The 26671-nt window shown below is 39.9% G+C and overlaps 1 protein-coding gene across 8 annotated transcripts in view; it reads left to right on the top strand.

Moving 5' to 3' along the window:
- LOC134205646 (MAP kinase-activating death domain protein) overlaps window positions 1–26671 on the top strand; it is a 129609-nt gene that overhangs the window by 13371 nt on the left and 89567 nt on the right. For all 8 annotated transcript variants that reach the window (XR_009978167.1, XM_062681096.1, XM_062681097.1 and 5 more), the window contains exon 2: window positions 17680–18223. Coding sequence is in view for 7 of the 8 variants with exons in the window: in XM_062681096.1 (XP_062537080.1) it covers window positions 18059–18223 (165 nt within the window). In the remaining variant the exon portion in view is untranslated. The remainder of the gene's footprint in view (window positions 1–17679; window positions 18224–26671) is intronic.

Below are 26671 nucleotides of genomic sequence, written 5' to 3'. Positions count from 1 at the left end.
AGCATTGCAAACTTTCAATGAATAAATGTTGAAATGCTAATAGAATAATTGAAAGTTGAAAAGCAGGCCAAGTTCCAGTTGGAATGAAGGGCCGTTCATCAATGATATATGTACATTAATATTCCCAATTACAATATGGGTGTAAATACATCAACTGCCTTCGTTGCAAACCTATGACTAATTCTATCAACCTCGAACCCTCTTCTAATTTTGCACATCATTCCATCCTTCACTGATCATATGACCGTTTTCTCTCAATGTCACCACCACCATTTCTATGAATGCAGAAGAGAAGCACAATCCCAGGGGTTGGGAAATAAAATCGATCCCGGTCCAAGGTCATTGGAACGAGCCCCCACTTGAAAGAAGTTTCGCATAGATACTGCTTGCTCGTTAAACTGATAAATGACACAGCTTTTATCTACGTACGTTGACAACACAGGCGCATGTGGGTATATCATCATCGCATGCAATAGCGCACGAAGCAGCAACTGAATATGAAAGTCAACTAAGAAACGGAAATTCACGTCCGTCAATTGAATTACAGTAATTCTCAATTAACCTCTGGTAAGGACTGAAACTGTTTATTGCTATACTATTCGACCTCAAGCTATCGGTAAGGACATTCGAAACCAACTATCGGAAATGTGAATTCTATCTCGATTCGTTGATTCAAATTTCTTACTTGCGGCAATGCCAACCTGTTGTGTTGAGGGTAGTAAAGGTAGCAAAATATTTATCTAGGTATGTACCTGGTACATATATTGGCAATCCATCTATGCGGATGATGTCGATGCCAGAGATTCAATATATAACTTTGCTTTCCCCTCACGGCAGTCATCACTATGAAGCCAAAGCGAAACGTTTCCCAGAAAAGGGACGGCAATGTTGAAATATGCGAAACATTTTTAATTTATGAAATGGTGGAACTTTTCCAGCTGGCAAACATTTTCCAAGATAGAGCTGATGCTTTAGGCTGTTTCTTGCTAATTTCAATACTCAGAAACTAGAGAAATATGAAAATTGATTTTCTACGTCGTATCTCGCATTCACGAAGGATGGGTAGTGGGTGTGCAATATTTCATATTTTAAAATAAGGGTTAAGCTTGTTATATGCTATTATCATTGGCGTGATTTGCTTCTATGCCTGAGGGTGTGAAGGGAGAGGGTACATGTATAGTTTGTTCAACTATTTTTTTAACCTTAATTCGGAAATTCTTAAAGTCAATCATAAATCGGATTTCCTATAGGATGATGAAATAAATAATATATGATATATAATAATTAAGTGTGTAGAAGAATTAATACTCGAGGATCAAATTGAAACCTACAAAATTAATTATTTAGATAATTCTAATGGCAAAACTTTGGCCTAAAAGAAATTACAAATGAGTTTTTGTGCGAATATCTAAGATAATTTACAGCAGTGGCGCCGGGAGTGGGTGGGACAGGTAGGACATGTCCTACGCACGAAAAATCATGGGTAGGACAACCTGCCCGCATAATAAAAAACAACATGTTATATGGTCAGAATCATTATTACGATGTAAGATATAGCTTCACAGTTTACGTTGCGGTTATCGAATATTTTTCGATCGGTTCAACCATAACTGCTCGACATCATAACTAAATGTCAACATATAACATGCTGTCTCTAAAATGTTCTTTATTTCCTGCATTATATGTCAATATTTTATCATACTGTTGAGCGAAAATTTTGCACGCGAAAACAGACGATTTTTTATGGTGACATAACTTAACAACCCATTCAACATATTGTTATTTGTCAAATAACCGTACCACAAACTGTTAAAACTTTATATGAGATTGTTCATTTACAGTTGTCAACAGTAAAGGATACTGTTGTCGACCGCACGGGAAAATATCCATGTACAGTTTGTAATTATGCGGGTGAGCATTGTCCTACCCATGATTCTAAAGAGATAACAAACAATAAATGAAACAATCTGCACTATGTGCTACATTAATAGCTGCTTCCCATTTTTAGGATAATTTTCTATATACTGACTTTCGGTGGGCTTCGTGGCCATGCGGTTAGCGACGTCAATCGTCTAGACGCATGTGCTATAGGGTGCGGGTTCGATTCCCGCCCCGGTAAGGAGGAAACTTTTCATGATCGAAAAATTCTCCACTGGTTCACTGGGTGTTATGTGTCCGTTGTCTAATGCTAGGTGTTAACTGTTCAGTCTGCACGACCTCTGGTCGAAGACGGTGTTCCTGTCTTTTCTTTTCTTTTCAAACGTATGGTTTGTCTTCATTGTCATTGACATCATTTATTTCAAAGCAATTCGAAATAGTTTATTCTCTTGATTTTCCCTGAGAAAATTTTAGATTAAGGGCAATTAAACGTTACTTATTACAGTTTATGTCTTCTTCTTCTTATTGGCATTACATCCCCACACTGGGACAGAGCAGGAAATTGGAAATTGTTTTAAACTACCATGAAGAGGTTTTTTTTCGAGTTTCCAGCAAAACATTTTTAGAATTCCTATAAAACCAAATTCAGAATTTTCGCGAAAATTTGTTCAGCATTTCCATGGATTTTTTTCAAAATTTTCTTTGGAAAATCTTCGGAATTTCCTCGGGAGATTCTTTGGAATTTCGTCGAAAAATTGTCCGGAATTTAATTCGAAATTTCTTTAGGAAACTTTTCGGAATTCCCTCGGGAATCGTTTCCGAATTCTCCGGATAAACTTCCCAAAATTTCCTTTGGAAACGCTTCCGTATTCCCAATAAAGAGTCCCTCCGGTAAAAATCATCGGGAAACTCTTCAAAATTTCCTCGAGAAATACTTCGGAATTACGTTGTGAGTTTCTTCACACTGTTTTCGAGAAACTCCTCAAAATTTGCTCAAAGAACTCTATGAAATGTGCTCGACTCGTCGGAATGTTCTATAAAAACTTTATCGGGAAACCTTTCGATTTTTTTTTGGAAAACTTTTCGAAATTTTCTTGGGAAACTCTTTCAAATTCCAAGTAGAAATTTATTGAATAATTATTTGCGAGCTTCTTAGGGGAAAATGTTACACGGTCTAAACAATTGTTGTGTTCCTTGTCTTCTAAAAGGACAACAACAGTCGTTTAAACCGTGAGAAATTTGTTCCATGGAAAACAATAGGAACATTATTCGGGAAGCTCTTAGAATTTATTTTAAAATTAAGAATCTACTTGGGAAACACTTCGAAATTTTTACGGGAAAATCTACGGAATTGCTTTGAGAAACCATTCCTTTCCTCGGAAAATACTTTTGAATTTCCCCGGGAAAATCTATGTAATTTGAGACACTTTTCAAAATTTCCTCGGGGAATTTGTTGGAAATCCCACGGAAAATTGTTTGAAAATTCTTCAGGAAACTCTTCGGATCAGATAACTATTCAGTTTTCTTTGAAAAACTTTTCGGAATTTCCTCGAGAAACGATTCCGAATTTCCAAAGGAAATTTTTATTTTCTCCTTTAAAAAAAAAAACTCTACGAAGAGAAGAGAAAACTCCTCGGGAAACTCGTAGAGATTTTTTCAAGAAACTGTTTGTAATTTCCTTGCCAAACTTCTCTGAAGTTTCCCTGAAAAGCGTTCAGAACTTCCTCAAGAAACTCTTTAGAATTTATTTGGGAAACTTTCCGGAAATACCTCGGGAAAAGCTTCCAAATTATCTGAAGAAACTCTTCGTAATTTCTTCAGGAAACGCTTCGGACTTCCCAAGGGATTTTTTTCGGAATTTTTACAGGAAGTTCTTCCAAAAATCCTCGGGCAACTCCTCGGAATTTCGTTGGGAAATACTTCGAAGGTTCCTCGGGAAAATGTTATAATTACTTTGATCGATTTCATTGATTATTTCATCGAAAAAATCTACGTACTTAATTTGGATAAACTCGTTACAATTTCATCGGGAAGCTTTCGAAATCACTTCGAAAAACTCTACGAGGTGGTTGAAATTTTCACGAAACACTCTTAAGAAATCTCTCGGGAAAATCTACGTAATTAATTTGGAAAACTTTTCAAAATTTTCTAGAGAAACGCTTTCAAACTTTCTCGTAAATTCTACGGAATTTTGTTGGTTAACTCTGATCATTATATGATAATGGAGGATATTTGACTGAACACAGATAAATTCGATCAGCATTCAGAGCTTTGTGTGAAACGTACTCTATTAATGGCTCGTTTCAAAATTGGCGTTTTCTTAATCGTTGGGGTAAATTTTTGTCCTACCCACGTCTTAGAACACGACCGCGCTTCTGATTTACAGTGTAGTTATTAAATTATTAGGAATCCCCTTTATTTATTAAGGAAACAATAGACAAATTCTTTTACATAAATTTATCAAGCTTTTTTAGTGAAATGTCTTCACCTGTCATCAGGTGAGTTTAGTACTATTCCATTTAATTCGATTTAATTGCAAGTCGACAGTCAAGTACGAGACACTGAGGACAACCTTACTGTTGAGGTCGAAATACGTATCTGTCAAGGTACACATAAGTGGTGGAATTAAATTGAATTGTACAAACTCGTCTTATGACAAGCAAAAAATGAAACTTCTATATTTTCATAATTATTTAGAATTTCGTGGTTTTTCGGCATGTGTTTATACAAATGGATTAGTTTTATCAAGAAAATTATTTAGCACGGTTTTAGTGGAATGTTTTCACTGTCATAAGACGAGTTTAGTACAATTCCATTCAATTCCACCACCTCGTATTACTTTATCATACAGTGAGTCCAAAAAGTATTCGTCTAGCTGTATGTTTTCTAGAAAATGTCAAAGATAGAATCTAGTAAGCTCAAAAAAATAAAACTATCGATCACATTGTGTAGTAAATTAATCAATTCACCTTTATTGTTAAAAATCAAACAGAAAAATAAAACAATAACAAAAACAATGGTAACAAAACTTAACAATTCTCGCTTAACTTTTCAAAAGGACCTAAGTTACATTTTTTTCATGAATTAATTTGAATAGCGCAATCAACAGAAAAACAAGAAAGCTTTTGATTGCAGTACTCAAATTAATTCATGAAAAAATGTTACTTGGGTCCTTTTGAAAAGTTAAGCGAGAATTCATTAAATACGGGCTCAAAAAGTATTCGTCTAGTCAGGCTTAGCGCGCTTTTGAAACGAAAACAGGAGTTGTCGTCTAGAATGGAATTCAATATTTCGTTGGATTCCCCTGTGTAGTTGGCTGTAGTTCTTGTGGCATGGAACTAACCAAATTAGCCGTAATGGGGGACGGAATATTCTTCCATTTTTTTTCAACACTAATTTCAATTCGTTGTTGTTCGAAATATGACTTTCACGAATTTCACGAAAAGTTTTTCGTCCAGAACCTTCCAATGGAGTTAAATTGGATTTATATCTGGGATCTGAGGAGGCGTTCTGAGTTGATTGGGGTATTATAGAGTAGCTACAGCTTAGTACTTTTTCAAAATGCGGATGAACATTTTGTGATACATAATTCCTTCAATAATGTGAAATTTTCTCACACCGGTTGCGCTCAAGCACCTCAGAGACCATGACGGAGCCCCCACCATGCTTTACTGCTCAAAAGAGGTTCTGTGGCTGTATCTCAATATTCCTTTTCCGCCATACCATACATCGGCCATTTGATCCAAATATGCTGTACTTGCTTTTGTCAGATAACATGACTTGATTCCGAAAGTCATCCTTCTTCCAGCGATATTTTTAGCGGAAATCGAGCTGTTTTTGATAATTTAATGGCTCACTTGAATTTTCTTCCGTGATACTCGCCCATTATACCCATACTTTTCACAGGTATTTCTGTTCGTGTTGGTTCATATCTGAGTACTTCTCTCCAACTCACTTGCCTATATGGATGAACGCGTTTTTAAGGATTTTTTTTTATTTTCCGCACAATAAATCGCTCATAGACCTGTGCGCCGCCGCGCCGCGCCGCCGCCGCCGGTGGTTTTACTGACGCCGCCGCCGCCGGCAATTTTGGGTCGGCGCGCCGCCGATCATAATTTTGCCACGCCGATGACTAATCGCAATAAAAAAATCAATTAACTTGAGTCGAGTCGAGTAAAATAAGAAACACTGAAGATGGCCTTACAGAGACGAAATACGTATTTGTAAGACAATACAACGTGGTGGAATTGATTGGAATAGTACTAAACTCGTGTTATGATTGTTTTTGTTAGTTAGTTGTTAGAATGTTGTTGAGGTGGAACTCGTCAGAATTCAATTTCAAATCTACCTCAAGTGATGGTGCCTCTAAGACAGTATTGTGACAAACATTGGATAATGAATTGGTTGGTTGATTAGTTGTGAATTTGAATTAGGCTGTATCTAGTAGATTAATTCTACTAAGTAGAATAATTCAAAAAATGTTGAAATGGTCTTTGGAATTCGTCTAAGCCAAAGCCTCATTCAGTCGGGCACCTAAATCTGTAGGCAATGTTGTCCTACGCTCTGTGCAAAAAAATCTGCTCTTTGATTTTACTCCATCCACACGATTTTACAATCTTAACTAAGTAAGTGCAACTAATAGAAGGCTATTTGAATTTTCTAATTGTCCATTGTTTAGAAGGAGTAAAATTAAAGAGCATAATTTCTTGCACAGAGTGTAAGACAACACTGCCTGTAGGTGACTCGCAAATTATGTTTGTTGAGGCACATAAGCTTTTGTGAAGGCTTGAGTACATCCCCAAAGCGCCAAAACCACTTGTTATATTTCCTAGTAAATTCCTCCAGATATTCCTCCGAAAAGTTTCAATAAAAAACCTTGGAAAATTACTTTATGTATTCTTCCGGAAAGGTCTTACAAAATTTCTCCGAAAATTCCTTATGGAATGCATACAAAAAAAATGTTTCAGTAATTTCTACGAAAATGTTGTTAAGAATTCCTTAGGAGAATCTTTAAGGAATTCCTTTGGAAGTTTCTTTAGCGATTCATCCCGATATTTCTTAATAAATTTCTCAAGAAATTCCATTTGGAGTTTCTTCAAAAACTATTTAGCAACTCTTCAATTTTTTAAATGAATACCTCCTCATGAATTTCTTCGGCAATTATTCTATGAATTCTTCAAATAAATTCCTCCAGAGATTGCATAAGGGATTTCTTCCAAATTTTCCTAAGGAATTTCTTCAGAGCTTCTTCCAGCAATTCCTTTAAAATATTCTTCGAGAATTCTTCCAGAACTTCCTGCAGGAATTTTATCGAAAATGCCTTCATGGGTTCTTTACGAAATTCTTTTAGTAATATCTTCGGATTTTTTCAGGATTTCAAAGAAATCCCTGGTGAAATATCGAAAGGAATTCTTGGTGGAGTTTTTTTTTAGATTATTCAAGGAAAGGAGGAGCTCTTAAATGAATTTTTGGAGAAGTTTTTGAAGAAATTCCTGAAGGGTTTTGTGCAGGAATTTCTAAATATATTTCCAAAGGTATTTTTAAAAGAGAGCCTGAATGGATTTTCGAAAACAATTTCCGTTTGAACTACTTTAAGAGATTTTGAAAGTATTTCTTAACAACTTCCCACAAACCACGTAGGCCGAATTTTCACATTTTCAAACCCACCCCCCTTTCCCCCCTAGTAGACTTTTCCAAAACCCCTTCCCCATCCCCTTGAAGTCTACGTGGTCGGGGTTCAGCCAAATCACACCAAGCGCCAACGAAAAATTACCGATTTTTCTGCTCAAACTTTCGTTTAACAGATTTAATTGATCGCAAATCGCATCGAATATCCCTCAACCTCATAACTGAGGATATACTAATGCAAATGTATGCTTAAATTGATATGAAACTATTTCCGTTGTCCTTGTACGAGCAAAATATTACAAGTCAGTCGAAAAGCCGCTTGGTGCGGTTTGGCTGAACCCCGACCACGTAGACTTTTTCAAATTTAACAAAATGTCATAAGTGATTGGAAAAAAAAATGGAAATCAACCACGTTTTCAGCAATTCAAATATACAAATCCATTTTCAAATTCATTGTGAATAGTAAAACAGTAAAAACAGTAAAATTCAAATTTCAAACCTAATCCAACTCAATATCAACGAAATCAAACTCAATCCTTTGTCCATAGCACCTGAAATCAAATCTCGAAGCTAATTAATTTAATTTCTGTTGGATTGGATTCCTCCTAGAGGTGTGCGCCACCGGCACTTGCATAGGCCGCCACTGCTTAAAATCTGTCACGCATCTGAATTATAATCCTATCCTATGGACAAAAATCCTATGGACATTCCAAAGAGTTTTCCCAATAATTTTCGGTGGAAATTATGGAGGATTTCAGTTGAATTTGTGGTGAATTTATCGTAAAAAAATATAATAAATTTTCATGAAAATTACTAATGCTTTCTTACGAGAATTACAATAATTTTTTTGTGAAAACTCAAAGAGTTTTTGGTGGTAAATTCAAATAATTTCTCGCGAAAGTTTTCAAAAATTTCTTTTTCCATAGATAATTTCAAAGAATTTTCATTAGAACTCCCGAAGAAATTGCCGTTAAATTTTGAAGAATTTCGCTTATATGTATGTCCAAAGAATTCCTCGCGAAAATTCCAAGAATTTCATAAATTAAGAAAAATTTCCCGGGGACTTCCCAAAAAAACTTCAGTGGAAATTCTGACGAATTTCTTACGGAAATTCTGAAGAATTTCTCACGGAAATTTCGGAGAATTCCCCTTACAAGTTCCAAAGAATGTCTTTTGGAAATTCCAAAGACTTCTTCTTGGATATTCCAAAATGCTTCCTTTGTAAATTCTAAATAATTTTTCGTCGAAGTGCGTTATAATTCCCCGTGGAAATTCTAAAGAATCACTTGTAGTTTCTAAAGAAGGTCCTGCCGGAAATCAAAAGATATTTTAGTAGAATCTACAATGTAATCAATGTAATCCAAGTGGAAAATTTGAAATTTTTTATGGAATACTTTGGAGAATTTTCGTGCTCAACACAGAAGAATTTGCTGTTAAAATCATGATATTTTTAAGCCGTAGTTCAGACTATTACTTCAGTGAAATCCATAAGAGATTCGAGAGATTATTTCGGTAAAGTCTTGCAAAAAAACGGAAAAATCGAGAAAAAATCAAACAAGTGAACTTCGCACAAAGATGCTGTATTAAATGTTTTCCGAAAAAAAAGAAAAAAAAAAGTCTACGTAGACTTTTTGTATACCCCTGCCCCCCTTAGTAGACTGACGTAGACTTTTTCGAACCCCCTCCCCTTCAAGAGTCCACGTGGTTTATGGACAACCCCTAAAGGAATTTCTTAAGGAATATTTGAAGGAATTTCCGGAGGAATTCTCAAAGTAATTTATGAAGAAATTTCTAATAGAATTTCAGAGGAAATGCCTACTGGTATTTCTGAAGTAATTCCTAGATTTCTCCAGGATTTTTTTTTTGTAATTCTCCACTCTCCTTTGTAATTCGTCCAGGAATTCCCTCCGGAAACGAATTCCAGAAAGTCTTTCGAAAATTCTCTCAGCTACATTCGAAAATTTCTCTCAGGAATTAGTTCGGAAAAAAATCCTTCAGAAATTTGTTTAAGAAAACCTTAGGAACATCGTTAAGGTGTTTTCCCGAAAATTCCTCAAGAAATTCTTCTAAGAACTCTTTTGGAATTCCTTGAAAAGTTCTAGGACGAAATTTCCTTAAGAATTCCTGAACAAGTTCCTGAAGGAATATCCGTAGAAGTCCCTGCAGGTTTTTTTTCGAAGTAACTCCTGAAGAAACTTCTGACAGTCTTAGATATCTCCGAAAATTCCTTTGAACATTCCGTCAAGACTTCGTTCAGAAATTCGGATATACCTTCTGAAAATCCTTCTTTTTGAAATATCTACAGAGAATGCTTTAGGAGTTCCTTAGGAAATTGTTTCAAAATTCCAAATCTCAAAAAACTCCTTCAGAAATTTATTAACGGATTACTTCGGAAATTTCTGTCAGAATCGTAATTTTGCTTTGGAATTTCTTTGAAAACCAATTTGATATTCCTTCGAAAATGTTTTTTAGTAATTCCTCTAGGAGTTCCTTAGCAAGTTCCTTGACAATAATTGTTCCTGAAATTCCCATAGGAATTCTTCCAAAACTACTTTAAGCAATTTAATAGAGAATTTCTCAGGGTAATCCTTTGAAAATTCCTCCAGAAAATTCTTTTGTAACTTCACGAAGCTACCTACAGACACTGACAAAACTAGCTCTGTACACATCGTTGATTCCTCCAGTCGTCCTGTACGGCCATGAATCATGGACGTTAAAATATGCAGATTATCAAATTCTTAAAGTGTTTGAGTTGAAAATACTTTGCTCGATACTTGGCAGCGTGGTGGCAAATGGTAAATGGAGCAGATGAATGAATAAACCACGAGTTAAAACAAGTGTACAAAAATGCATACATAGGCAGGTTGATAAAATAAGGCAGATTACAGTGGGTTAGACATGTAGTGCGTAAGCAGGAAGAGAGACCAGCAAAAGAACTTGCAGAGAACCTGGAACAGGACGTTGGCTCTGGGGTGTGCAATCGAGGAAGATGCGGAAGCAGCCCCTGATGCATTTTGGAAATACTGTTAGGTATTCCTTCGAAATGTCTGTGGGGATTTGCTCAAAATCTTTCTTAAAAGGTTCCTACTACACTTTCCAACACTACTTCAGGAATTTTCTCGGAAAGCCCTTTAGAAAATTCTCTTAGGAATTCCATCAGAAAATAGTTCATTCTAAATAAATTTCCGAATGAATTCCTGAAGGAATATTTTATGTTTTAATAAAGGAATTTCCCAAAGAGAAGCTGAATGGATTATTCTTGCTAAAATAGAAAAATTCTGCAGACATTGTCATAGGATTTTACGAAGGAAATTTACTGAGAAATGCCTGTAGAAATTAAAAAAAATCATAGTTTCCTCCAGAAATTCTTTCAGAAACTCCACCAAGAGCTTTGTTGGCATATTTAGGCAAATTTCAGGAAAATATTAGATTTTTTCTGAAACTTAGTTATTTTGAGATCAAAACGACTGAAGTGTATCTAAATCCTAAATTGGAAATAACTTTTGAAAAAAGTTATTACCAATTTGTTCTATAACACCGAAATCTAATTCTTAACACTTAGGGGTCACGAAAAAGTGAAGCAGGATTTATTGTTAAAATTTGATTAATCAAAATCAAAGAATAACAAAATAGTGGTAATTCAAATAACATTTTGAAATCAGGTATTGATTATATCGCCGGCAATTGACTATTTTGAATGTGCTCTTTGATGATCGGCAAACGCAGAATATTGCAATTTTCATCCACTGAAGTCGGTTTTTATACGGGCGATTCCTACCGTGTGAATCAAACCGCGTTGATCCAAAAATCCGCGGTAAAATTGATTTTTTCAACCATTTATTTTTTCATCCACGCCGGTTCACGCCGCCGCCGCCGCCGCCGATAAAAGTCAACGGCGCGCCGCCGTGACGCCGCCGCCGCCGGGGCAAAAGTGACCACCACGCCGCCGCCGCCGATGATATGACCGGCGCACAGGTCGCTCATCGTTATCAGTTTACCATCGCTGACGACCAATCTGTTATTTGTTTTGATAGATTTTTGTGGCGCTGATGCGATCAATCACCAGTTAAATGGTTGAATTCTTGCTACCCTTGGTCTACCCACATTTCTTGCAAAGTCATAAGTCAACTTGCACTATAATTATGCAGGCGCAGAATAAGTTTTCTTTTATTTGGACTCATCTTTTTACTTTTCCCACCCATGGTGCTTCTGTTTCCCGCGCCAAGTTCAAACAAAACAAAAACATTATTTGATCTGTCATTGAATATTGACAAAAATGTTGCTAGACATCACTAGAGTATGCTAGTGTAAATACATGCGAATAAAACCACAGAACAGACGTTCATCTTCGTTCGTGTGCTTGTGTAAAAGTTTGTACTGGTCATTTTGAAGTTTGAAGTATGTCGTTATGCCCCCGTTGCGCGGTGCTGCTGATAAATATGGTTAAAATTTGCCGTATTTTACTTTTTAGCGCTAGTGTTCATTCCGAATCGCTCCTAGGTGACAGCACTACATTGTTTATGTAGTGTATACCAACGCCATCACTTAGTGAGATTGAGTTTTTATGTCGGGCAGCCTGCGTTGGCTGCGCTAAGGTGCGATTTAAATCTTTACATACGTTTTTAACGAAGTTTTGTTCGAGCATCCATGTCTGTTTTCTGTGATAAAACTATTATATTCGTGTTTCACTCGATTATTTTCTGAATAGACGAATACTTTTTGAGCGAGTGAAATTGACGGAATTTAGATATTCTGTACATACAAGAAAAAGTAATTGAAATTTCTATTTGTTTTTGAACAATAATCATGTATTAATAAGTTTTCTACCAAATTTAGAAGAAAGTTTTTTGATTTCACTTCTATCACTCCTAAGTTTTACATTTTACTAAAGAATATGCAGCTAGACGAATACTTTTTGGACCCACTGTATACGTATTTCGACGAAAACTGGATACTAATACGAAACCGATTCAGATGATTAGTTTTATGTTTTTCAGCAAAAAATCGATGAATTCGAGGTTTTATAGGTACTAATTTTTCGAAAAATCATCAAATTTTCGACTTTTGATATCCAGCTTTTCGCGAGCTATAATCAACTTGCTTGTTGGTTAGTTGGGGGCAGCAGGGACTATGTCCAAGGGCTTGACGATCCCTCCCCAGGCCATCTGCGAGTTGTGGCGCCTGCCTAGGATGTGGTGGGGTTTGACAGTGGGCCCTGTTAAACCTCTATAAAAAGCTGCATGTATCCGCAAGTAGGCTCCGCCAAAGCGACCGTGTGCCGCTCAAAGCGCACAAGCCCAAGTCCTGGTGTTAGGTGGGACGCTAAACAGCCCTGAAACGAGGGCCCTCCGACGAGACAGGAGGTTTGCGCAGGCCCAATAAGCCGCCTTTAAAAACAACTATTACGAACGACATAGGCGATACGACTCGATACAATCGGCAACGACCTAGGCGACAAATAAAGGATCACGAATGGAAGCTTGGAACATGGAAATGCAAGTCGCTAGGCTTCGCAGGTTGCGACAGGATAATCTACGATGAATTACATCCCCGCAACTTCGATGTCGTAGCGCTGCAGGAAATCTGCTGGACAGGACAGAAAGTGTGGAAAAGCGGGCATCGAGCGGCTACCTTCTACCAAAGTTGTGGCACCACCAACGAGCTGGGAACCGGCTTCATAGTGCTGGGAAAGATGCGCCAACGCGTGATTGGGTGGCAGCCAATCAACGCAAGGATGTGCGAGCTGAGGATAAAAGGCCGTTTCTTCAACTATAGCATCATCAACGTGCACTGCCCACACGAAGGGAGATCCGACGACGAGAAAGAAGCGTTCTATGCGCAGCTGGAGCAGACATACGATGGATGCCCACTGCGGGACGTCAAAACGGAAAACCAAATCGACCACGTTCTAATCGACAGTAAATTCTTCTCCGACATCACGAACGTACGCACTTACCGCAGTGCGAATATTGAATCCGACCACTACCTCGTCGCAGTATGTCTGCGCTCAAAACTCTCGACGGTGATCAACACGCGTCGGAGTCGTCCGCCGCGGCTTAACATTGGGCGGCTACAAGACGGTAGACTAGCCCAAGAATACGCGCAGCAGCTGGAAGTGGCACTCCCAACGGAAGAGCAGCTAGGCGCAGCGTCTCTTGGCTGGAGAGATATTCGATCCGCCATTGGTAGCACCGCAACCGCTGCACTTGGCACGGTGCCCCCGGATCAGAGAAACGACTGGTATGACGGCGAATGTGAGCAGTTAGTAGAAGAGAAGAATGCAGCATGGGCGATATTGCTACAACACCGCACGAGGGCGAACGAGGCACGATATAAACAGGCGCGGAACAGACAAAACTCGATTTTCCGGAGGAAAAATCGCCAGCAGGAAGATCGAGACTGTAAAGAGACGGAGCAACTGTACCGCGCTAATAACACACGAAAGTTCTATGAGAAGTTGAACCGTTCACGTAAGGGCCACGTGCCACAGCCTGATATGTGTAAGGACATAAACGGGAACCTTCTGGCAGACGAAGATGGCGGTATAGTGATGGACCTGGGGGAACGCGCGCAGGACATAATTTTACCGGCTCCGGATCTCCAGGAAATCCAAGAGGAGATTGGCCGGCTGAATAACAACAAAGCCCCTGGGGTTGACCAACTACCAGGAGAGCTATTTAAACACGGTGGTGGAGCACTGGCTAGAGCGCTGCACTGGGTCATTACCAAGATTTGGGAGGAGGAAGTTTTGCCGCAGGAGTGGATGGAAGGTGTCGTGTGTCCCATCTACAAAAAGGGCGATAAGCTGGATTGTAGCAACTACCGCGCAATCACATTGCTGAACGCTGCCTACAAGGTACTTTCCCAAATTTTATGCCGTCGACTAGCACTAATTGCAAGGGAGTTCGTGGGGCAGTACCAGGCGGGTTTTATGGGCGAACGCTCCACCACGGACCAGGTGTTCGCCATTCGCCAAGTACTGCAGAAATGACGCGAATACAACGTGCCCACACATCATCTATTCATCGACTTCAAAGCCGCATATGATACAATCGATCGGGACCAGCTATGGCAGCTAATGCACGAACACTGATTTCCGGATAAACTGACACGGTTGATCAAAGCGACGATGGATCGGGTGATGTGCGTAGTTCGAGTTTCAGGGGCATTCTCGAGTCCATTCGAAACCCACAGAGGGTTACGGCAAGGTGATGGTCTTTCGTGTCTGCTATTCAACATCGCTTTGGAAGGGGTAATACGAAGAGCAGGGATTAACACGATTGGTACAATTTTCAATAAGTCCGTCCAGCTATTTGGCTTCGCCGACGACATAGATATTATGGCACGTAACTTTGAGAAGATGGAGGAAGCCTACATCAGACTGAAAAGGGAAGCCAAGCAGATCGGACTAGTCATCAACACGTCGAAGACGAAGTACATGATAGGAAGAGGCTCAAGAGAAGACAATGTGAGCCACCCACCGCGAGTTTGCATCGGCGGTGACGAAATCGAGGTGGTAGAAGAATTTGTGTACTTGGGCTGGTGACTGCCAAAAATGATATCAGCAGAGAAATTCGGAGACGCATAGTGGCTGGAAATCGTACATACTTTGAACTCCGCAAGACGCTCCGATCGAATAGAGTTCGCCGCCGTACCAAACTAATAATCTTCAAAACGCCCATTAGACTGGTAGTCCTCTACGGACACGAGACCTGGACGATGCTCGTGGAGGACCAACGCGCACTTGGAGTTTTCGAAAGGAAAGTGCTGCGTACCATCTATGGTGGGGTGCAGATGGCGGACGGTACGTGGAGAAGGCGAATGAACCACGAGTTGCATCAGCTGTTGGGAGAACCATCCATCGTTCACACCGCGAAAATCGGACGACTGCGGTGGGCCGGGCAGTGGGCACGTAGCCAGAATGGCGGACAGTAACCCGGTGAAAATGGTTCTCGACAACGATCCGACGGGCACAAGAAGGCGAGGTGCGCAGCGGGCAATTTGGATCGATCAGGCGGGGAAGATGACGTGCGGACCCTCCGTAGACTGCGTGGATGGCGACGTGTAGCCATGGACCGAGCCGAATGGAGAAGACTCTTATATACTGCACAGGCCACTTCGGCCTTAGTCTGAATAAATGAAATGAATGAAATAACTTACTTGAATCTTAAATAGAAGCACTATGATGGCTTGAAATCAATTTAGTGGAAAACAATCGGAATTTGTGATTTTGTGAAAAACAGGATGAAGAAATCTCGATTTAAAAGTATGCGGGTGAAATGGACATAGTGTGTGGGCAAAACGGACATGTTGAGAAATTAGGCTTAAAACAGTGAATTTAGTTGATGAATTGTATGCATAAGCTAAGTATCTCTAAGATGAGCCTCTGGAAATAAAAATGTTGAATTATAATTAATATATTGGTAACTTACAATAATTTTACTAAAAAAGCATGTTACATCAATGAAAATCGCTTTAACATGCCATTTGTCTGAACAAAACTCAGAAATTCAATATATAATCCAATAATAATCTCATTTAATTACACAATATATCTTCTTCTTCTTCTTTTTCTTCTTGGCATTACATCCCCACACTGGGACAGAGCCGCCTCGCAGCTTAGTGTTCATTAAGCACTTCCACAGTTTTTAACTGCGAGGTTTCTTAGCCAAGTTACCATTTTTGCATTCGTATATCATGAGGCTAGCACGATGATACTTTTATGCCCAGGGAAGTCGAGACAATTTCCAATCCGAAAATTGCCTAGACCGGCACCGGGAATCGAACCCAGCCACCCTCAGCATGGTCTTGCTTTGTAGTTGCGCGTCTTACCACGCACGCTAAGGAGGGCCCCAATATATAATCCCATATAATTACACCACTTAACTGTACCTTGACAGATACGTACTTCGACCTCAACAGTAAGGTCGTCTTCAGTGTCTCGTACTTGACTCGACTTTGAGTCTCGAAACTTTTCAACATTAAATTTCGTTGATAAAAATTTATGTACTTAATATGGTCCATATTACCCACACCAGAACGTTTCCGTTTTACCCCACCATGACCGAATTTCTTAAAAAAATATCAAAAAATCGAATTTGAAAATAAATCATCATAGCAAAACTACCTGCGCATCCAGCAGGAACACGATCATACTCGCACAAGGATTATGGATCGTGCGAAGTGTCTAAGAACCGAGCATGAACATGTGGGGAACCGAGCATGATCATGCGGACTTTGCAAATTTCGTTTGACCGAATAAATCATTTGGTCAAAAATATCGGTTGGTAGAAATGGTCGTGTGTCAGAAAGAACCATTTGGCCTTAAAAAGTCCTTTCTGCTCTAAAAATCTAAACGCATAATCAAAGGGCGACGTTTCGACTATATTTCGAGTCTTCTTCAAGGAGTGAATTCTACAGAATCGTTTGTCGTATAAAGGTACATATGCTGTTGGTGTCAATTCTTAAGTGGTACTCCCGATATATAACTAAGTGAAACGAGGTGATTTTTCAATAATTAATTTTACTTGGCTGCTCCCTTGATTTCCACTGAACTTTTCTCACCGAAGGCTGTAACGGCTAATATTATTCTAAAATTTTGTTGAAAAAAAATTATGTATTTAATATGGTCCATATTACCCACACCAGAACGTGTCCGTTTTATCCCACCATGATTCAATTTCTTTAAAAAATATCAAAACATCGATTCTGAAGATAAATCATCAATTCAAGGCATACATAATCTTTGAATAGACTAAGTTTGGGATCCTCGAGAATCATGCGGATTAGTTTTGCCGATTTCTGTTTTAAAAGCTTAAATACTGCACATCGAAAATTACATCACCATAGCATTTCAGCCATAGTTTCCATTAAATCTTTAATAAACAGAATAGTTTTCATTTTTTTAATGTAGTAAAATATCTTACACTTACAATTTGAAACAAGCAATAAGATCCACTTGATGGAGTACCAAATTTGTAACGATTTACTACCACCCCTACATGAGAAAAAGGCATCAAGGAAAAATGCCTTGAAGAAAAAACCCTGCAGAATTTACTAGTGTTACAAAATAGTAAACATCGCTTTCAAGACTGATCTTTTATTCCAAGTACATAGTTTTTCCACTTATACAACTAATATACAACTCCTGTTTATATTCTTTCTCTATTCCAGATATTGATAACATCAATCAACATAAACATCGATCATGCGTTAATTACCACCTATCGTTCATTAAAAGAAACAATTGACGTAAATTAGAGCAATCGTTTGTATCGCAACAGGAATAGTGAAACGTAATTCATATCTCATCACTTCACGCAAAAAAAAGTCACCATGACGTAGGCTTCCACCGGCAGACGACACAGATATCATAGACATAAAACAGGATAATCAATTCCGGTTAACTACCAACGGACGATTATCACTCATTCCGCACTAACTCGTTAAGGCTCACGTGGGTGTGTCTGCCACAGTACCTCCAGATCTTCTGGAAACGTGTCTTAATTGATTCGACTGGTCCTTGTGTGAACGACGACGACTCGGTACAGTTATGGCAGAACAACAGCAGCGTGACTCTCTTTGCCCACGATTGATTGACTATTTGGCCATTGTGGGTGCCAGGTCGGCTGTCGTCGCTCGTCCTAGTGCGGGCAATGTTGGAAACGCACCGGGAGGAATGCATGCCTCTGGACCAAACTCAACGCCGCCTGTACAGGTATGTTTATTATTCAGTTTTATTAAAGTTGGATTACTGGAAAAATAGAATTCATAAGGAGACACAAGTCTTGACAAAAATGTACATGTACAAACTCTATAGGTATATATATATATCTAAGGACGGCGGGGTTGGGATTCGATTTGTCATTGTCAGTCTGAGCTATCCAGCTTGGAAAACAATTTATCACCTTACGTTTTAAATATATGAGCTTGATGTTTAAATTCTCCTTCTCTGCACTGCACCAATAATAAAGTTCATTTTTTAAAGTTCAAATAAGGCGAAATGCAAAATAAGTAGGGTGCATATTTTTGACAAATATAATTTATGTTGGAAAACCCTTCTTTGATCAATAATTGGAAGTCTATAAAATAAAAAAAATCGAAAGAAAGATCATTGCATATTTTTAAGTCCATCAAATATTTAAAAAATATAGGTTTATTAAAAATACACTGGTTTTTCTCGTAAACTAAGAAGTAACAAAAAGGTTAAATGTTTTGTGTGTGTTATTTTTTGTGTACACGCCCGTTTCAAATCACTCAGAGACTGAGTGTAATTGTATTGACGTCCCTTTTTTTCTCACAGAAATCTTACTAATTTTTCGTAAAAAGTGGAACTACTCAAATTTTGAGTAGTTCCACTTTTTACGAAAATTGAGTAACCTTTCCGTGGGAAAAAAGAGCCGGCAATACAATTTCACTCAATCTCTGAGTGATTTGAAACGGGTAGGTTCCCTGCGGCCTTAATTCAAGATTCATCCATGCAAATGGACTAACTCAGTTTCATTCAATTGACTTGACGAAAATTGTACAATGTACATGGATGGTGGTGTTTTCACGTTCAAATCCCATTCAAATCAGGTGGCTTGCCCGATTCTAACCTTGGCTTAACTATGACGTAGTATCGCTAGTTGTTATCAGTAAACTTGCTCTACTCCACTATGAGCCGATTGCATCAATGGGCATGTATAATTATATCAGTCCCAGCACGGTAGCTCACCCTTTCCGTCCCATTAAAGCCGGCAGTTGTTGTTCTCACAATGGCTTCGTAGTATGTATACTTGTGCGAGGATTGCACGTCATGGTAACGCAGCTAACGGCAGGGAGTGAGTTATACTGATGTAAAACACGGTCATTGCCATAGAGAGGGCGTAGGAGGAAGCCCTCCCGCCTAGTCGCCAACAAAGGAAAGCACTCCAAATCAAATGACTTTTATTGGAATTACGGTCCGATGTCTTGCTGTGGCTATCACATGCAGGAGAAGCCTTTTTCACGTGGATGCTGTTGTCACTGACGACCTACGATAAGCAAAATTCCCAAGGAGAAAATCTTTTTCCCATTTGGTTTTCCTAAACGTCGTACATTGACTATAATAACAACACACTTTGAGAAATTAAAGAAAACTATGAAAAATTACCAGTAAAATATCAAGATAGGAGTAGTTACAAAATATAAAATTTCTGAAAAATCTATACATGTTTTTTTTATCAAATTGAAATGAACTAAACTACAGACCTTGTTCTATGTAGCCTTGGATGACCGAAAACGGTTAATTTATATTATTTTTAGCTCAGATCCAAGAAGGCTTTGTTCTTTTGGTCAAATCCAGACATATGAATATCGAGCATTTTGAATTGTTGCAAATTTTCGCATCGCATTCACTCTTGAAACCACTTTCCGTGTCGCGATGTGATTTGAATGCAGGTTTTGTCGTAGTCCGACTCAAAAAGACAATGAAATAAATCCTCGATTGATACTTGATGGGCTATAGCTCTTCCTCGGTGGCCCTACGTCGAATGGGGTACCATTCTCCACTGGACTCGATCCTGAACCTATCGCTTCCAGTCACCCTGAACGTTGAGCGCCCTCGGGTCCTTTATAACTGCTTAAGCTGACTTAAGCTTGTTACGAAGTACGAAATAAGCACTATTCATTCGCAGCTGATATACGCCTTTTCATCACCGCACGTCACTACAGTTCCACCTCGAAAGTATTCCCGTTAATCGTTAATAGCACTGCTTCCCAGGCGGGCCTGTCGTGCTCGGTTCCGCCCACTGGCATGTACTTTGTCTTCGATGCATTCACCACCAGTCCAACTTTTGTTGCTTCACTTTTCAGGCGGGTGTACGGTTTAACCATCTTTGCGAATATTCGGCCGACAATATTCATGTCATCCGCGAATCAAATAAATTAACTGGATCTGTTGAAAATCGTACCCCGGATGTTACACCCGGCTCTCCGCTAGACACCTTCTAACGAAATGTTTAACAACGAGAGTCTTAGTCTTGTCTTGTCTTAGTCCCCGGCGCGATTGGAACGAACTGGAGTGTTTACCCGAAATCTTCAAACTGTTTTGCACACTATCCATCGTTACTTTGATCAGTCTGGTTAGCATCCCAGGAAAGCTGTTCTCGCCCATAATTTTGCATAGCTCTACGCGGTCAATACTGTCGTATGCCGCTTTGAAATCCGCTTTGGATTCTGTATACCTCCGGTGGTGCAAAGAGCCGACTTGAAAGATCTCCATCCTGAGCGTTTTCTAGCTATCACTTTAACCTGTTGCAGGGTTAGATTTCGGTCGACTTATTTTATTTCTTTATTGCTTCGCCGGGTCTGCCTCTGCTTCGATGTCCCGCTGGGTTCCAGTCTAATGCTTGTTAACAGATTTCGTTTGCGCCCCTGCGTAGAGTATGGCCACTGATACACACCACTGATACACATCAGTTGAAAATTCGTATTTTGGTGCATTCAGTTATTTGCCTTTCTTTCTCGATCCGTGCGCCTATGTCGGTCTTGGTACCGTCGTCTGACGTCATTTGGCTACCAAGATATTGGAAGCTTTCAATATTCTCCACTGGTTGCCCGGCTACTGTAAAACTGGAAGGGGTCACCGTGTTTACATCCAACGATTTGGTTTTGCCGACATTGATGACAAAACCTGCAGAAGAGGAGCGCTCGACAAGGTCGTTGAGCTTACTCTGCATATCAGAGCGCTGTTGAGCGAGGAGTGTAACGTCATTAGTCAATTCGAAGTCGTCTAGGTGCTCCATGGTTATAGGCTGCCATAGAAGCCCGCAGTTTGGTTCACGGTCAATCGCACCTACCAGAAACTCATCGATTACGATGAGGAACAGTAACGGTGATAGAATACATCCTTGCCTCACACCAGCTACGACCCGGAAGACCCCATTGTGCAGCACTCTACACGAAAAGGCCTCGTACAGTGCCTTGATGAGGCCGATGATTTTCTCAGGAACCCCCTTGCGTCTCAGGGCGCCCCACGTATTCTCGTGATTGAGACGGTCGAACCCTTTTTCGTAGTCAATGAATACCAAGTAAAGCGACTCTTAGAATTCGTTGACCTGCTCCAGAATGATACGGGGCGTGACAATATGGTCCACACAGGCTCTTTCGGCACGGAATCGGTATTACTGCCGCCGGAGAGACGCATCGATCTTCTCCTGAATCCGGGCTAGGATAACTTTGCATAGAACTTTGAGAACGGTACACAGCAACATAATGCCTCGCCAGCTATCGCAAACAGTCAGGTCACGCTTTTTGGTTGACCTTCTCTAAGATACCTTGCATCCAGTCGATCGGGAAAGTTGCGGTGTCCCAGATATCACGAAATAAACGATGCAGTAGTTGAGCGGATGTCATGGGGTCAGCTTTGAGCATCTCGGCTGATATGCGATTGACCCCTGGGGCTTTATTCGATTTTATGCTTTAGATGGCTGTTTTAATCTCTAGCAGTGATGGAGCTTCGGTATTGACGCATGTTATACGTCGGATCCTAGGTAGATCATGCCGAGGTGGGGGTGGCCAGGCTGGTACTTGAAAAAATTGTTCGAAGTGCTCGAACCAGCGTTTCAGCTGGTCAGTTGGGTCGGTCAATAACTGATCATTCGTGTCTTTCACAGGCATCGTTGCATTCATCTTCGCCCCGCTTAAGCGTCGTGAGATATCGTAGAGGAGGCGAATGTCCCCAGTTGCTGCGGCTCTCTCTCTCCTTCGTCGGCAAGAGAGTCTGTCCAAGCTCGCTTGTCCCGTCGACATGGGCGTTTTACTTCCTTCTCAAGAGCCGAGTATCGTTGACGGCTTAAGACTTTGGGTCCTCTGGTTTTTGATCGCTCTATCGAGACTTTGGCTTCTTGATTGACCTCCATTGGTCTTCCACGCTGCCACCCTCCGGAATATCTGCAACACGCATTTCCAGTTCTTCAACGAAAGACCGTTTCACCGTGGCATCTTCCAGTCGGCGTGTGTTGAACCGTCTTCCAACTTTCTCCTCCTGCCGACGAATCCACGCAATGCGCAGGCGTATTTCGCCGATGAGGAGGTGATGATCAGACGCAATATCGGCACTACGTTTATTCCGTTACATTAAGAAGGTTCCGTTTCCATTTTTGGCTGATGCAGATATGGTCGATTTGATTTTCTGTAAATCCGTCCCACCCAACACCAGTTGGTGTTGTAAAAAAAAGTCCCATCCAACACCAGTACTAGGCTAGTGCGCTTTGAGCGGCACATGGTCGCATTGGTAGGGCCTGCTTGGGGACACATGCAGCTTTTTATAGAAGTTCATCAGAGCCCACTGTCGAACCCCACCACATCCTAGGCAGACCCCACAGGACGCACCCTCTCACTCTAGCTGATGTCAGAAGGACAACAGTGCCCAGGCTACACTACCAGCTAAGTACGCAACCCTTAGCTGGCGGTCAATTGTCTTCGGAAGACCCGTGGAAGCGTGAGTATTGGAACTTCCCAGTTGTCAACTCACTATTTCGTAGCCCCCGTCAACCAAGCCGGCTTGATAACTTCTCATGAACTCATTGACTCTTGGTGACAGTCTATAGCGTTCCACATTCTTCCGGGTCTCTTGCTGCAACACGACCGCCCGCGCTGCGTCGTTCTACTCCAGAATTTGTCTGCACTCTTCGTCTAACCAATCGTTCTGGCGACTTCGTCCCACATACCCAACGTTGTTCTCCGCTGCGTCGTTAATGGCTGCTTTAACTGTATTCCGGCAGTCCTCATCGAGATCACCCTTTTCCGGCAAAGCTGCCTTGAGATGCTGCGCGTATGCAGTGGCAACATCAGGTTGCTCCAGTCGCTCTAGGGCGTACCGCGGCCCGAGCATTGTTGATGACAGATAGTTTTGGGCGCAGTTTAACCATCACCGGATAGTGGTCAGAGTCGATTTGAGCGCCACGATATGTCCCGACGTCGATAATGTCGGATAAGTGCCGTCCGTCAATAAGAACGCCGGCGAGGGAGTCTAAGCTAAAAGGTCATAGGCGTAACTAGAGTCTCGGTCTAGGGGGGGGGGGGGGGGGCATGGCACCAGCTGGTGGGATGTAATTTTCAAAGCCGATGTAAAGCACTGTGCGCATGGATTGCAATAGAAATTGTTTGACTAAGTTTATCGCTCATTCGTCCTAGAACTAACACAAAAAAAAATACAATTGATTTCCAATGATGCTGTGATTGCTTCAAAACGCTGTGTCTGTGTCAACTTGTCTTCTCCATGTTACTAAATGTGGATAAGTGTGTAATCTAAGATTCAAGAATCTATAAATGAAATTCGATATGAGTATATTTCTGAAAGTTTTCAAGCATTTACATGATTACTTAATGCATAAAGATCTCGATTTTTTTGAAACTTGAAATTTTTGAAACTCTTTAGATGTGGAATACATTCCACGAAATTTTGTCATAATCAATATAAGTATCCATGCAATTCCAAAATCTATGCTATGTGCTTAAATAGTTAAGTACCGATGAACACAAATTTGGAATCCTAAAGTGTTTTTTATGAGTCATAAATTTCATGAGTCATAAAATTATGAGTCATAAATCAAATTCCAGAATAACATAGGAGTTACTGACGTTATGAAGAGGCTTTATTATGGTTTTCTGAATAGGTGAGAGATTTCTCTGCAAAAATCAAAGAGACTTGAGAAGCAACCAAATCGATCTGAATTGTGCTGCAAAACAAATGTTTTCTGATACGAACTGGTTTCTAAATCTATTTTTTTTTATCCTAAAAAACAAATTCTAACTAAAGCAGGCACAAAAGAGTTTTTCGATGATCCTTATGAAATCGCCAAAAAATTTAATGGAACAAGATCTTTTGGGGATTATAAAAATATTTCTTTAATGCAATCTCTGTTGTGAGTGCGAAGGTTGCCTAAGTTTTGTGGTAATACTTTCAATGGAGCGTTGTTGATTTTTCTGTCATTTTTCCGGCCCCCCTTATTCACGCCAATGTAAAAGGTCCGCCGAAAATTTAAGGGATTGATGTCAGGCCCTGCAAGCCAGTTTAAAAAAAACAGCAACGTATAATCAGCGAGAGAATACAGACCGGAACAATCGACAAAGACCACAGCGACGAAAAGAGATTAGCGATAGGAAACTTCCCTTAGGTTGCTCGTATTCCGGCAAGCACCACGTGGAGGTTGGGATGGGATAAGCTAAGGACCGCGGGATGGTGTCTATTTAATTCATTCAGGTATCGAATGGTATGCTATTTAGCATATGCATTACCTACTTTTTACATCAGCTCTCCAAAACGCTCCATCGAGCGCTATATTGAACAGCAAATTTAAGAGGGCATCGTGCTTCTTCAATCCATCTTAAGTTAAAAATGATGCAGAAATCTCATCAGCAACCCTTACACTTGATTTTGAACCGTCCAACGTTACACGAATCAGCCGTATTAGTATCGCCGGAAAACCATTTTCTAGTACAATATGCCATAATTAATTTTGTATACTGAATTGTACGCTTCTGTAATTGTCGTTGTAGCCAACCGGGAGCACTCCGAGACTCCCCGAATCAACTGCCTCAGGGTTGGCACACTCTCGCTAATCTACCGCGGATCAGGGAATCTCCGCACTTAAAACTAAGGAAAACATACCAGCACTTTTAAGGGAATGTGGGGAGACTTGTTTCCCGGGAAGACTTGAACACCCCCTGTTTTATCGAGAACTAAAGTAGTTTTGTTCTGGCGTATTTTTTAGTATAGATCCTCTAAACAAATTACCTTTATGTGGTGAATTATTTTTGTTTCCCGGGAAGACTTGAACACCCCCTGTTTTATCGAGAACTAAAGTAGTTTTGTTCTGGCGTATTTTTTAGTATAGATCCTCTAAACAAATTACCTTTATGTGGTGAATTATTTTTTGGATTAACAGCCTTATTTATTCTGCAGGGTGGTTTGTATGTTTTGACCTTCCTAAAGATTTTTTTATTGGTCACGCAAAATCTGAACAACTTTTCATGACAATGACCAATTGCTTTCGTTTTTTCACAGCACAAAGTCATAAATATGCTTAATGATCTGTACTGGTGAAAATGTCAACATTCCATCAAAATTTTAGGATATTTGGATCTGAAGTTATTACCTCAATATGGGGAAACTTGATCCCCCATTAGTAACCCCATACAAAAAATTGGCGAAAAAAACCAAAAAACTATAAATCTGTTCTCGGGCTTCTACTTTTTTGCAGATTTGACAGATTTGATGAAGGGTTGGCAGGAAAAAATATTTTTTGCGTAGATATCATAGAAAGGGGATCAAGCTCAAACCTTTGTAGGGGTATGTGGCGGGACCATCATCATCATCATCATCATCATCAAGTCTCCCTTAAATTTAAAATAGCATGTGCTGTCAAGTTCAATAAAAAGATCGTTCATGTCGCACAGCAATTCGAAAATTCCGCGTATTTTGAAGGAAAAATATTTAAGAAATCTGAAGGCACCTTTCTAATTTTATAAAAAAAAAGTTCTTGGAGAGGGATCAATTTCCCCCGAATATTTTAAAAGTCAATTTTTGACAGCACTCCAGAAAATCGGTTGTGTAATTGTGTGTAACAACAATAATTTAGGGACTGTCATACATCAGAAAAGTTAAATATTATATTTCTTAGAGAGTCTGTGTGGAAATCGCGTATGTTTATTTATTTTTGGCTGAGATACATCGGAAATCAGAAAAGGAGATCAAGTCTGCCCAGTTTCCCCTACTATTTTCACAATTTTATTGACTTCATTAATTTTTCTCTCCACTAACTTTCTTATACTAGCTAACCTCACTCTGAGCCCCTTCTTCCTTCCGCTTTCTCTTCTGATGAAACTCTGGCTGTACAAGCTACGGCGCAAAGCATCTTCGGATATACCAACACGGAGGTTAAAACGACGGTGGAAACAACGGAGTCCTGATTTGATCAAAATGGAAAATGAGTTTTAGCCCATTTCAGGCTCCACGGGGACCTGTTTCAAGATGACCATTCTGATTGCTATCTATCCTATGTCTTGTCTTGTCTTGTCTTAGCACATGCACAGCCAGTATTGAAAAGCATCCTGGAAATGTCGGCTGTGTTCCCGAGCATTTCAAGTATTAAAACGGCCAGACCCACCGTGCAGGCTTGAATTTGGGAGACAATCCATA

This window comes from Armigeres subalbatus, chromosome 1 (assembly GCF_024139115.2).
Source record: "Armigeres subalbatus isolate Guangzhou_Male chromosome 1, GZ_Asu_2, whole genome shotgun sequence".
Classification (NCBI taxonomy): domain Eukaryota; kingdom Metazoa; phylum Arthropoda; class Insecta; order Diptera; family Culicidae; genus Armigeres; species Armigeres subalbatus.
The sequence above is the reverse complement of the archived record's forward strand: the minus strand, read 5'-3'. Positions and strand labels throughout refer to the sequence as shown.